Source organism: Sceloporus occidentalis, unplaced genomic scaffold, assembly GCF_023333645.1.
Source record: "Sceloporus occidentalis isolate IW3139 unplaced genomic scaffold, rSceOcc1.0.p SCAF_77, whole genome shotgun sequence".
NCBI classification, from domain to species: Eukaryota; Metazoa; Chordata; class Lepidosauria; order Squamata; family Phrynosomatidae; genus Sceloporus; species Sceloporus occidentalis.
This window is the reverse complement of record NW_028317057.1, coordinates 48,224-62,787: the sequence shown is the minus strand read 5'-3', so window position 1 is coordinate 62,787 and position 14,564 is coordinate 48,224. Positions and strand designations below refer to the sequence as shown.

Sequence of the window (14,564 nt, the reverse complement as noted above, 5' to 3'; positions counted from 1 at the left end):
TTTCTTAACATGCACATTCATACTCATGCACTTTACCAAGGAATGAAAAAGTGCACATAGTTCAGCCAATCATAAGTCTTAGGGTATGTTGTTAGGCATATTTTCATTCTGGCATATGGGAATGTCTCTAGTTTTTTATTGCTCATATTCAGACACAGATTGGGAGTTGTTAGTTATCTTGTCCAGTGGGATATAGCCTCACTTTATACGTCTAGAGTGTCCTTCTTCGAAGGATACCTCTAATGGAGATGTTTCCTTCACTTAAGGTACAAATGAAAAAAGATTTAAGATACTCCCAGTTCAATGATCATGGCTGAGTGTGTCTGCCCAATAGGTACTTGAGTTAATATTAGTGTTGTGTTATTTTTTCCAAAAATTATGGTTGTTCTTTTAAAAAATCAATATCCAGGTACTCACTTTTTTTCTTTGGCGGAGAATTTAGCACGTGCAAAGCATGGAAGCCAGTCTTTTTTAGTTTAAAATTATCTATGGGAGTCGTCTTGGACACGTTCCACACACGCAGTACTCCGACCTGAGAATCTGAGCACATCACTGTCATTCAGCAGAGTAATGCAGTGTCTCGGTTAAAATGAAAGCAAACAGGTGGTCTACAGATATTCTTTTTTTTTCTAAAACCCATGATCTCTTAGGGAAAAAACTTTGAGTGATAAGCTATTTAAGTTTCAAACTATTCCATGAAGGATCAGTGATCTGCATTCATAAAAGATGATTATCCAGAAAGGAAGGAACGGCTGAGGATCCGAAGCATAACACACCATCTGTGAAACATGGCGGAGGCTGTCTTATGGCATAGACATATATGGCTGCCAGCAGAACTGGGTCACTATTGGAAATGAGGGGACTATGCATGAAAATTGCTGTAATTCTTAACAATTCATAATAAGTGTTCGCTAGACCCCGCGAGTTAAATCTGAAAGTCTGAACTTTAGTCCATCTTGATTACTTAATTTCAAATCCATTATGGTGGCATACAGAGCCAATATTATGAAAATTGTGAGACTGCTCCAATGTTTAGGGACGTGACTGTATATTACATAACAGTACACAGAAAGAAAGTTTGTCTCATTAAAAGCTTTTACATTAGAGGTCCTTACTGAGGCAACAGTGTGGTAGAGTACAAAACATAGTAATTAAAATGTGTTTTCTCTAAAGATCTCCACATGAGCTAGCCTCATAGTAGAAAGAGTAACTAACTCGAGAGAGTAAGTACAGTTCATTGGTTTCTTTATTCTTGTTGTCAAGCAGCCACACGTATAGCAGAGTTCTGGAAAAAGAAACTGCTACTATATTTTATTACCATCACATTATAAATATGTTTTATTTATTTTTTAAATGTTTTTTTATTAAATAATATTTTCAGACAGCTGCATATTAGCCATTGGAATGTGTGCTAGCTCCTTTATCTTACTCCAAGCACCACGGACTCATTAATGAGACAGAAGAGTGGCTCACCCCGCCAGGCACGCTGAACAATTTAAGTATAGGGGACTCAGAGCTCACTCGTATTTCCATAAAGAATAAGCTCAGTGTGGAGATTGAGCAAGGAAAGTCACAAATAATATCATTGACAACAGCGCCATCCTCGAGGTCAGCGGATAATGGAAGTTTTTTGGAACAAAAATGCATTCGGTGGTGACCATGAGGCTTTTCAGTAGGTGTAAGGTAAAATGAAATCAGTTTCTACCAACTTCTTTAATGGGTGGGGACAAGCGTAGAAACGGTAGGGACCTGCACAGCGGTGTTTTGTGCATTCTACAATACAGTCCCCTTTTTGTAAAACTCAGTGATTCCTACAGGCTGTAAAATGTTTTACATTGCCACGCAAGCACATTATTGCGTGTGAATGAACAGCCGTGTCATAATGCATTAACCATTTGTTTTATTGTGCATTGATCAACACAGCAGGATATGCACTGGTGCCTTACGTGCAATCTTTCAAAGCTCAATCTACAAAAAAAGCAAGCAGTGGCACTAAAATATTTTCTAAAGGCCTCCGCGTCTTTCTGGTTTTAGCACCTGCACCATACAGGCACTTTCCTGATAATTAAAACTGTGTCCCTGGTGTGAGATATACTTAAGACTGCATTTATTTTGCAAAAGACAGCAGGAGTAGACAGAAAGCACACAATTCATCCAGGATAACTAATGAGCTTGTTGCTGGGAAAAGAAAAACTCGGGTACTTTCACATATACATAGAAACCAGAAAAAGAACACTTTGCTCATGCTTTGCAAGCAAATGCTCAAACCAAACACATGTAGAGTATATTTATTCTCAGTAAATCTCTGAGATGTTTCTTTATGCAGTGCAACCAAGCACGGCAAATGCTTTATTTATTTGGGTTAATCAGTTTTTTCAGATATTATCTGCAAAAATGCTTCAACTTCAAAGTTTAGTCATCAATTCTTGAATAGACTAAACATGGCCATAACTAATTGAAAAACAGTAGACGCCTAAATTATTTACTACTAAATTTAATTGCAGATAATAAAGAATTTAGATCAGTTGATAACCACTTCAACTAATAATAATATGAGCCAGATGTTAATTAAAGTTACATAACAATGCTGTAACACAATACATGTTAATTTGCTGATGTCTGATGTACTATTTGTAATAATCAATAGTTATTTCACATTATATAATATCAACAGGTGGGTCTTCCTGCCAAGGCACAGGAGATCATGCTTTCTATGACATCACTGACTATGATACAAAGATGATCCAGTTATTTCTGACATATTATACATAGGATATGAACAGAGACACCGCAGACAAATGAGAATTCTTATCAGAGAAAATAAGAAGGCTAATAAAACTTAATGGTGTGACCACCAAAGCTTAAAGGAATTTACATTTCTTATTTCAAATCAGAATTGATGCCCCAGCCCCTTTATGCTCTGAAGACATCGGACAAGCTTTAAGATGGACAATTCAAGAGTTAATTTGTGCAGAGTATCAGGTCTAGCTCACTTACAGTGTTCTCAGATATTAATTAAACTTGATTTTCCAACTGCTGTTACTTAAAGCAACCACTTTGAAGGTGTCGTTTTCAGATTTAACATTTTACGTTTCGATTACGGTCAAGTGCAGACGGCTTACAGCAGTCATGTTTAATACGAATGCTGTTGCTCAGAACCAAAATGTCTTTACATGAGTGAGTTAGTTAATGTGTACCTGTGCACAGAAAAATTTGGTACTGGTAGACTTAACATACTGGCTCTTAGTTCATGAGGTTAGAATGTATGTTTGTGTGATACGCTTCCCTTTCAATCTGGCTCATAAGCTCCTTATTTTCTTAAAAGAACATTCCAGCCATCATACGCACTTTAATGCATATGATAGGTTAGAGGTCCCTGATCTTTCATGTGGTCTGTTTGCCCATTTCTACACCCCCAGCTAAATGCCCTGTAGAAGATCTGTCCAAACACATATCTGTGCGTGTGATATGCTCACCTCCAGTCAGTTCCAGTGCTGGCCCAGGGTACACTGTAGGTGTTCAGACCACTGTGTGCATGTGTAGAAAGCCTTCCTACTGATGTGTGTAGAAAGCCTTCCTACTGATGTCAACGGGAGCACTTTGATGCCACTGAATAGTCATGGAGGAGGAGGGCAGCTGTTGCAGCAGGGCTACCACTTTTGTATCAGGTAAGTGGGTTTTTTTGTTTTGTAAGAATGCATATTACAATACTTGCAGAAAATGTTAATATGAATTCTTCTATAGGGAGGGTGTCGGGGAAAGTAAAGTCAAAACTGAATACATGGCACTGCTGATTTTCAAGTAATTCCTTACCTCCTGTAATAAACATGCCTGGAGCACTTGGTACCCAAGCTAAGCACTGAACAGAAGCAGCGGCACTCGGGAAGCTGAATGTCGTAATACAAGACAAGGATTCAGAATCTACCAGTCGGATTCCATTGTGCAAATTAGCGACTAGAAGATAATCCGTGGATAGCGGGTCCCACTCCAAAGCGGTCACCGGATCCTCCTCATCTGTTCCCTCAAGAGACTCCGGCCTCAGAACATGCTTTTGACTTTTGCATCCTTAAAAACATATAGTTACATTTGTCAGTTACTGCTATTATTTATTTAAAGTAAAGGTACAAAAATTGTAATTAAAAACACTCCTCAATTTAAAAACCCTATTTTGGCCTGCACACTAATTCCAATGATGAACCACAGTGAAACACCCTTCTGGATTATGCAACAGAAATTGCAAGGGTTAACAGTCATGAAAATTCCAGGATCATAAAAAAGAAGAATATCGTGGCTTAACACACATAGGGGCAGCACTTTCAGCATTTTAACAATACCCTGGCTAAATCTTTCTTGATTGCATGCGCTCTTTGTTCTTAAATCATGCAACTCAGAGAATAGTTTCATGGATTGAGAAAATAGCTCTTGCCTAAAACATAAAGATAAACTAGGCTAGATAAGCACAATTCCTTTTGATTATTTTATTGGTCACTGGATGACTAAACTGCAACAATGAATAATTTTCACTTGACATGACCATTGGGATGGAGGTGAACTCAGTTTTGTCCATGAAAATAAAAGGTCTAACAGAATACTGAAACAGAATTTCATTTAAAAGGTGAAAAAAAAAATTGCTACCTTAGGCTTATACCTCGAGGTCCTGTATCCATGGTTTAGCATCTGGTACCTTACACATGTGCCCTAAACACCACAATTTATTTATACTGAAAATATTTCCCATTGCAAGACATTGTGTTCTCTCCTTCATGCACGATCTTATACTCCCACACTCTTAGACTACATATTGAAGGAACAACAGGTAAAAACCAGACAGAGAATCATCGTGTGAAAGACCTGAGAACAGTGAAGAATCATCAAGTCGTATGGCTGCTACTTACTCACAAACACAAATGAACTCTGTCGGACTGTCTTCAGCATTACATCATGACCATAGTAATCACAGACATACAATTCCATTTCAATTTATTGAAATGGAAGTGTATAATGCAGAAGTTTGAAGATGAATAATATTAAGGATATATTATAAAGCTCACTGCAATGAAAAATGACATCTTAAACGTGTTCCATACATCCAATGGCTATTCAGTAATGAAAAATTTGCTCACTGCAACCCACACGGTTAACTACATAGTACCATATGGGCAAAACGTATGCAACCAACCATACAGAACATGCACACTTAAACTACATATTGAAGGAACAACAGGTAAAAGACAGACAGAGAATCATTGTGTGAAAGACCTGAGAACGGTAAAGAATCATAAGTCGTATGGCTGCTACTTACTCACAGACACAAATGAACACTGTCGGACTATCTTTATTACATCATGACCATAGTAATCACAGTCATTACAGCTCCATCTCAATTTATTGAAATGGGAATGCATAATGCAAAAGACATTCAAGGCATGTGTCATATAAGATATACTCTGCCTGATAATGCAGAAGGTATTCTAGGTTATTGCCTTGGTTAATAAAAAGGCCAACCAAAGTCAGATTTGTAATTAACCATAACAACCAGTATTACCCCCTATGTCTCCAGATGTTCCAGCCCATAAGACACAAGTATCAGCTGTTAAATTATAGCACTTACACAGACAAACTAATATTGTTTTCGTTTCCCCATACAAAAGATCTACACAAACACACAAAGATTGACAAACAGGTAGATGTTTGCACTAATTTGAGGATTTTCACTTTGAAGAAAAGTTATTTGAATAAATCCACAGAACTGACCAAACACTGTGTCCTTCTATTAAAATGTTTTCCTACTTACTCTGCCATAGAAGCTGCCCACACATGCTGCCCACGCATGCAAAATGAGTTTATATTTTCATATATTATGACCCATGTTCCATGAGCTGCATGGACTAAATTAATACATTTTCAGATAGATTTTCTAGACAAGTAATTATCACCCTGATTCTTTCTGATTCACTTTTCTTTTGCCATTTATTGAATGAACTGCAATTTATATTCCAAGATTATACTATATGTGCTGTTCTAGAATATTGCTTTACTGTGAAGCATCATATATTTTAACTTTTAGGACACACTAATGACCAATTTTAATGAGTTGTGGAACTGCGTTAGCAGGTTTAATAAACCGGATAACTTCTTCTATACCAAATTGATGCAGAAATCTGCACAATCAATTAAAAATGTCCAACTTTCCAAACCATATTTTTTAAGCTATCATTATCTGGAAGTGAATAATCAAATTAAAGCTGACAATGAGAATTGCTTGGCACAGTCATGTTAAAAGTAGAGTATAAAAGTACAGACATAGAGCAATACTCCCAACCACAGGCAATCTGACACAGAAGGACTTTGGAATGGGTGCTCTAGACATGGAGAGAAAAGTTTGCGGTAGTTTCTTCTAGAGGAACACATTTTATTTATGAAAACATATGCAAATTAAAAAACTTAAAATACATTAAAGGGGTAGTGGACAGTAATTCTAAAAATGTGGCTTTAATTCATTGGTCCATAAATGAAAACATCTTAAATACATTTCTGCAGTGAAAATATGTTAATACAAGTTGAAATCAAGTTTTGATGCTTTATCAACTTCTATTCCACATCCCAAGTGTCACTAGTGGATCTGAATTCCCACAGATCAGGAAAAACAAACAAGCCTTTCTTTTTCAATAAGCCTTATATATACTAAAATAATTATAGTTTAAAGAAGTTGAGAATTATTGAAATAGTCCAGCTACTTTTTAAAAGCATCTATTTGCTCATCTGTTCTATTGTCTGCATTTTATTATCGTGTCATACTCCTCAAGAATAAATACATTCCTTGATTAAAATCTCCGTAGCCTACTAATATCTTATAAAAATAAGCAAACAAAAACAAAACAGGACTGCACACAATATATAGTTTTGAACGCAGAAATACTCCTTTTATTGAAATGCAAAGATAGTATTTGTAACATATTGTTGCTGACGCTTTTGTTGCTTGAATGGTTATTTCTTTGTCTTTCTTTGTCTTCTGTTTTATCAGAAGAAACATATTTTCACAAAAAAAAAGAACAATAACAACACAGTGCTTATGTACTGATAAGAATTCAGGAATATCACTCATGTTTTAAAATAAAATCATTCATTTTTATCTGTGGAATTTACCTGGCTGGAAGATAGAAAGGCTGCCATCTGTGTGCCCAAAGACAACCTTTCCTTTTTTCTTTGGATGCCATCTAAATAGACAAATGTCTGACAGAAAACTATGTGCCTCCTTGTGAACGGCTACGCCGCTATCCGGGCCAGAAATTGTCCATATATAAAGAGGGCCTCTGTGTGAAACAAACGCAACCGCATCACCCGAGTTCCAGCACCAGCTAAGAGAAGCAGGTATTCCTGACAGATGAGAGAAAATGAAAAACAATGGTCATGTAAACTCCATTATCTAGTAAATAACACTAGTTACAGTTATTCATGGCTCTCATTAACTAATATAGATTCTACCAAATCCCATGCTTTAAAGTAAAAGTTATGGCCAATATTTTTCACAATTACTATTAAAGACAGTTTACTATAGAAACTACCCCAAACTTCTAGATTTACACCATTTTACTGTTTTATGTTAGTGGTGGACATGGTTGTGCCACTGGCTAGAACTAGCCACAAACCTAGCCTACAATTGCACATTCAGTGTTGGGAGGCAGCTGCTCTGTATAATGCTTATGTTCGTTTCTGATAGACTGGATTCATTCACTGCACTAGTGACAAGAGGGAGTTGTTGGTGTAAGATGTAAGTAGGCAGGAATAGACATTGGAGCAAGTATGACTGGGGGTTTCTAGTTCTTGAGACCTGGAGTCCTAAACTCTAACCTAGACTATTTTGAGAGGAGTAAGCCTGTTTAACTTCTTGTGGGTTACTTCCAGTGCCATTACTAAGCTCAGCCTGCTTAACCAAGACCCAACTGAGATCAAACTTGGTAGGCAAATTGTAGAAAGGCATGTAATTAAAAATGTATTGGCTCCTCTTAGAATAAAATATATTTTCCCGATGATTGCATGGCATTGCTTCACTTACATGATCCGAATTATAGTTATTAGAAAGCTCACACAGTGGTGCTCTGTAACTTACCTTTTGTATTGTCAAGTCTGGCAACCACTTTCTGTTCAGCTACATTCCAAATAATAACTAAATTGTCGGCACTCGCACTTGCAAACATGTCAGGGTTGTGAGGGCACCATGAAATGGCTGTGATTGTCTTTTTATGTTCTGACATGATTGCACGGAGCTTGAACTCATTGTAACGATGATCCAACTAGGAAATAAAAAATATACATATATATGTACTTATAATAAAGACAATACCCAAAAAAGCCTAGAAAACATGTACTCCATTCCAAAGTTCAAAAGTGCAATAGTGACTTTATGGTGTTTATATAGTAAAAGATACGTTTTAGGATATCACAAGCAAGACTACCCAATACCCACAGTGTACTCTTAACACATATTGAAGAAAAGCAATTCAGTAAATAAAAACTCTATGTAAACTTTTACTTGAAAACACAGTGAGTACAGGTATCTTTTTGGATCTCTTCAATAGAAACAATACAGTGTAAGCCCTGTGGCAAATTGCATTAAAACTATTGCATAGTATGTAATTGTTCAATTGTATTGAGTGGAACCATAATCTGAGTACTCACCATGCTTTACAGACACTAAAGGTTGTCATGGTACCATGTACTCGGTATGCTTAAAAGACACTTAAGGGTCATGTACTACTGGGCACACAATATGCTTTACAGATACTAAAGGTTGCCATGTAATTATAAAAGTGTTTGTCCTAGAAAAAAACTAGAAGGGTGGAAATGATCTTAATCAAAACGTTGACTAGTAAAGTAACCAGTCACCGGATCATGGGAGTGTGGGTTTACTGTGAGTAGGGATATGAATCTTGTAAAGTAACATAAATAGTTGAGAACTTCTTGAATATACTACGATGAGAATGCTCTACTCTATAAGCCCAAACACTGATTAAATTCTCACATCTGGAAAAACATCACAAAAAAAATCACATTCTATGTTTACATTTTATCAATGAATGAATAGAATTTGCTCTTATAGCCTACCCTCCTAAATAACGTGCAGCCCTCCATGCATGCAATTTATATTATTAAGTTTAACTAGGGCCAGATTAGAGCATCATGGGCCTGGTGCTGAGGATTTTGGTGGCCTTTTTATGGAAATAAGTAAAATAGACAGAATCTGGATAAAGATGACATCAGTGCTAGGCAGATAATATAGGATAGAATCTTATGTGATGGGATTGGGAGTAATCAGTACACTAGAAAGGTCATCATACACGGGTATGCATGAAGCCACAATTTAGCACCACTGATCATTTTAATAAAATATGCAGATTGAAATTAACTAAACAAATAACACAAAACCTTTACTTTTCCTCTCACTGATTTCTGGGCTTAGAAAGGTTTGGTCCTCTGAAGTGACTACAAATTCAAGAGTGCGTTTTATCTCTGGATAAGTAAAAATTAAATAGTTAACTTGCCATCTTTGCCCTAAAACAGCCTGCATGTGGAATCTTTGCCCCCAAACAGCCTCCCTGTGACATGCCCCCCCACTTACACATCCATGCTATCACACACATATTCATGCACTCATTCAAATATTCATTCACTCTTTCATATACTCATTCACAGATACTCCTTTATTCACTCATTCAGATATTCATTCACTTATTCAAATATTCATTCACTCTTTCGCAGATACTCATTAATTCCCTCATTCAGATACTCATTTACATATAGTCTTTCACAAATATTAATTTACTCCTTCGCAGATACTCATTCATTCCCTCACTCAGATACTCATTAACTCACTCATTCCTTCACTCAATCTTACATACTCATTCATACAGCTTCCCCACTCCCTTACCTGAACCGCAGATGTCTCTGTGCCGCTCGCAGACTTCCGCAGGGACCTGCTGCTTCCTTCTGTCTTGCTCACACTCTGTGCAAACAACCTCTGCTTTACCGCCCAGGGGAAGCAGATGCGCAGTAGGGTCATGTGTCGTACGTGACATGACTCTGCTGGGTTCCCGCGTCCCCTTGGCAGTACAAGAGACGTTGCTCGACAGTGTGCAAGCAACGCACAGGTAAGTAGTGGTGAGTCTATGTGAAACTGATACAGTGTTTCAACCTTCAGAGAGATGTCTCTTTTTTTAGATTTTTAACTATTTACTTTACATTCACATTTCACAAAAGCAGATTGCAATTGTGATATCATGAAGTAAATCTTTGGACCTGACAGAAGGTCAAAGCACATAGGAGGCATCTTGAAATTTGTACCAGAAATCTTCATTTTGTTGCACTGCCAATTTAAATCCTGACAGCCATGTGGCTTTCAACACTTGCAAGGTAGTGTAGGGCTGCCATCAGAAATTAAATGCCTAAATTCTACACATAGCCACATGTTTCTGTTATTTATCCTGGTCGGTCATTTATCATCTCCTCCCTCAAGCTCCCTAATGTTCCATACCTGTGTCGCCAACCTAATTAAATACCCCTTATGCGGCTACAAAATACACAGTGTGGGGTGAGGGAGACTGCCAATGAAGCACTGTGAAGAGCCATGCATGCGTACCCTCCTAAACATATCACGGAAGATAACATAAAATATAGCACATGAGAGCTGAATACAAGTTAACCACATTAAGCTCAATCAAAATGGTTGAGGTTGAATAAACATCACCCTTAAAATAATATATATGCACAATTCCAGGTCAGTTTTCATCCCTATGGTACCACAGAATCCAAAACGTACCTGATATACATAAATAGCAAGAGTGGCACAGTATGCGAACCTGTCTCCGCTAGCAGCACAAACATCTTTGTTCCATGGTTGGCATCCAGCTGCCAATAGGCCAACCTGCTTGACTTGAGACATTTTCGTCTGCAACAAAATAATTAAAATATACAAGGTTTTACATTCTAAAATAACCAGCCCATCATTTGATTTCTTTAACTGAGTCTGACTGATACTTTACTAATTTTCAAATTGTAATCGTACAAACAAAATAATGAATAGTAAGAGTAAGGGGATGTTCAATAAATTGCCTTAATTTTTGTGACTGCATAAGATAAAGTTACTAGACCACATATAAATGGAAAACCATTTTTACCCCCATGTAATTAGATATATTTCCAACCCTCCTCCACACTTACATTGTATATTTATTTGAAGACTAAGAGAGTGGGTGCACTTATGTACAAAATATCATTACATAAGTTATGGTGGGTAAAAGGTGATGGAAACCCTTCCACTTAAATTTAAGGGGTAGTAGAAGTATTATTAAACACTCATCTACAGACACCAGACAAGCCAGAAGGCTTGCTTTTCCCTCAGAAATCTCATGGTGCTTTCACAACCACAAGGGATTCTGGGTAGGCACATGCAAATAAGGTTAACAATTATCACCTTTGCCTCTATATCCACTTTATACATGGATCCCTTGAAAGTAATTGCCCACTGTGCAAGACAGCCTTTAGACAAAACTCAGGAAGAGGTACAATAGCCAGATCACCACTCATGGACAGCTGTTCCGTCCTTCATGGGACTCGTCAGCATGAGGTTGTGATACTGGCTAAAACAGCGGGCAATTACTTTCAAGGGATCCATGTATAAAGTGGATATAGAGGCAAAGGTGATAATTGTTAACCTTATTTGAAGGGACAACTTTGTGTGTATTTACAATTTGGCAAACAACTTGTAGCTTGGGCTCAAGCAGATGGACAATGTGTGTAATTTCTTAAGTTCCATTCTTTCAAGTGTTATTACACAGGTGAGTCTGGCGCTAATGTGAAAGTTGTTGAGCTGTAGCGATATTTTTCCAAGACCATGTTGGGTCACATAGGAGACTAACAGAGGCAACAGTTACTTTATTTTAAAGAAATCGCTCCGCAACATTATTAAGTTTGACTAGTTATAATTATAAATGTATCTCATTTTAATAACCAATGGTCAACAATGGAAAATTCATTGTATTATATAAGTTTCATGTGATTCACCGCCCTAACCTATTTTCAAGTGCATTAGTGTACAAAATATTTACTTAATTTGTGTTGAAGAAAAACCAATTCTTGATCTAAGTACAGTTTGGAATATTAAAATAATTGAAGTTTCCTCTCTGCTGAGATATACATTTCTTGTAAATTGTTTGAGTTTAACTACTTTCTTCATACAACAAAATAATAGATTTCTTAAATTCAAATCATTATATAAAAGGTTATTAACAGCAGTAAGTCCACAATAATGTTTTGCATCAAAATCTATATCACAGAGCATGAAATGTAATTTGAATCAAGAAAAACAACCCGACCGTTATATATATTTTTTGTCAACATTAGGTATTAAAAATATCCTGTTGATTCCAGCAAGACAGTAAATTTGACTGATCCTGCACTCACATACTCAAAAGGTGAGACCATTCATCTGATCACACTGAACAAAAAGGTAGCAAAGGTGCTAAAAACATCATCTGAAATACATTAATAATACCTTTTTCCTTTCAGCAACATTATTCATCTGTTCACCTTTACCTTACAACCCAATGTTTCTATTGTCACCAGTACTTTTTCTGTTCTTCTTTAATCACTAGCTCATACCTAGCAGGAATACAAATAACTATGATAAGGTATCTGAGAGAATAGTTGGTAGTAAAAATGTTTGCAATCCAACAGCAGCTAATATCAAAGAATACCTCCGTTTCCATGGAGATATGAGAAACCATAAAAGCATCTTCCTTTGTAGGCTGTTTCATCAGCAGCAAATGAAGCCTGCCTCTTTTTCTATTTATAGAACATCATTCTAAAACTAAACATCTCTAATGAAAAATACCCCGGCAGACAAAAAAAGGAGGTTATAAACCAAAATCAAAGAATACGCTAGGAAAAATGCTATTACTTAACATCTCGATGTTGTGTTCCATACCTTTATATATGTATCATATTTTGTGAACCACTTAAGGATTTCCATTTCTATTCCAGATGTATCCTGCTTCAAGAAGACTGCTGTATGCGGCACTCTCTACAGAAAGAGCCCGGCTCAGTAGACAGATAGACCTTGTCTGCTCAGAAAATAATGCAGACTTCCTAAAGGACGCTGGAGAAAGCCTGAGACTGGTGGAGTCACACAGCATATACATATACACAGCGCTGCAATAACCTGGCAACTGCACTGCTTAACCCATTCAGTGCCCAGGAGCTAAAGGACAACATGATTAACAATTCTGATTCTGTTTCTGTCCTCTGTTACTTAAAAATCTTATATATCTACTTTCAGTGCAAATGTACCGATTCTATTGTCTCGGTATATAGCCATCTGGATAGCTTTTATGAAATACAATTATATGTTCTACTATTTTTAATGTATGGCTAGCATGGACTTCTCAACATATACTAAAAAATTATGAGTCTCATAATTAAAAAAGGACTTCTACTCGTGCCTGTTAATGAGAACTCAGTAGCTCTAGGAAGCTGTAGTTTGTAATGTTTGCACAGGCAGCTGAAAACACACTTAGTTGTGTCTTTGCAGAAATAAATGGTGACTTGTACTGAGAAACAAGCTCAGAGTCCGAGAGTTGGGCGGCTAACAAGAGCTTTTGTATTTTATATTGAATTCTGGAGTGATGTTAAAATAGTTCAATGTATAACGAAATGGTTGAATGACAGGAGACATATGGTTGTAGTTAAGAGGGTCTTGCTACTAGTGGAGTACCTTAAGCATTGGTACTGAGACCAACACTTTTTAATATATTCATTAGCGACTTTACAAAAGGTCTCAGAAGGTATGGTTTCTTGCCAGGATCGCCTTTAATACTGATCGGACCCTAGGCAAGCACTTGCTTGCCCCCCACCTCCCTGGCATACAATTACACCCCAACACCACATAAAACCCACAAAAAAAAGTACTTGCCACACTGACTACAGATTAGGAGGAGACCATCAGTCAGTGTGGTCTTCTCTCCTTCTGACCCTAATGTGACTCCACGTGAGATGTCATCATACCACACATGCAGGGCAAGGAAGCAGCACAATACTATGCAGATTGCATAGCAAATGAATGCACCCAGACTGCACACATATGACCTGCTATCGCTCAGATTGGATCCCCAAGACCTGCTTAGCACCTAGATTGGATGCATAGGACTTGCCATCTTTGTTCCTGAACAGCATGTCTGTGACATCTTTGCTCCAAACAGTCTCCCTGTGCTAGCTTTGTTCCAAACAGCCTGTCTGTGCCATCTTTGCCCCCACTTACACATCCATGCTATTAAACATGTGTTTACCCCTGTAAACACACACATACTAACACAATACACTTATACACACATTCTAATGTCATGCACTCACACATAAATATACAAACATGCTCATTCATTCACTCATTCACACATATTCATTCACAAATACAAATTCATTCATTCATACATTCTTTCGCAAATACTCATTCATTCACTCATTCATACAACCTCCCCCACCCCTTTACCAAAACTACAGATTTGTCTGCGGTG

At 37.2% G+C, this 14,564-nt stretch overlaps 1 protein-coding gene across 4 annotated transcripts in view; it reads right to left on the bottom strand.

Annotated features, from left to right (window-relative positions):
* LOC149285544 (WD repeat-containing protein 17) overlaps nt 1–13,027 on the bottom strand; it is a 32,336-nt gene extending 19,309 nt beyond the window's left edge. For 3 of the 4 annotated variants that reach the window (XM_089495141.1, XM_089495142.1, XM_089495143.1), the window contains exons 1-5: nt 10,817–10,939; nt 8,111–8,294; nt 7,147–7,377; nt 3,814–4,065; nt 418–540 (exon numbers count right to left, since the gene is read on the bottom strand). In XM_089495141.1, coding sequence (XP_089351267.1) covers nt 418–540; nt 3,814–4,065; nt 7,147–7,377; nt 8,111–8,294; nt 10,817–10,939 — 913 coding nt within the window. Of the gene's footprint in view, nt 1–417; nt 541–3,813; nt 4,066–7,146; nt 7,378–8,110; nt 8,295–10,816; nt 10,946–12,982 lie in introns of those variants that run through there. The other variant, XM_089495144.1, reaches the window with a different exon arrangement.
* Between the last annotated feature and the right edge of the window lie 1,537 nt (nt 13,028–14,564).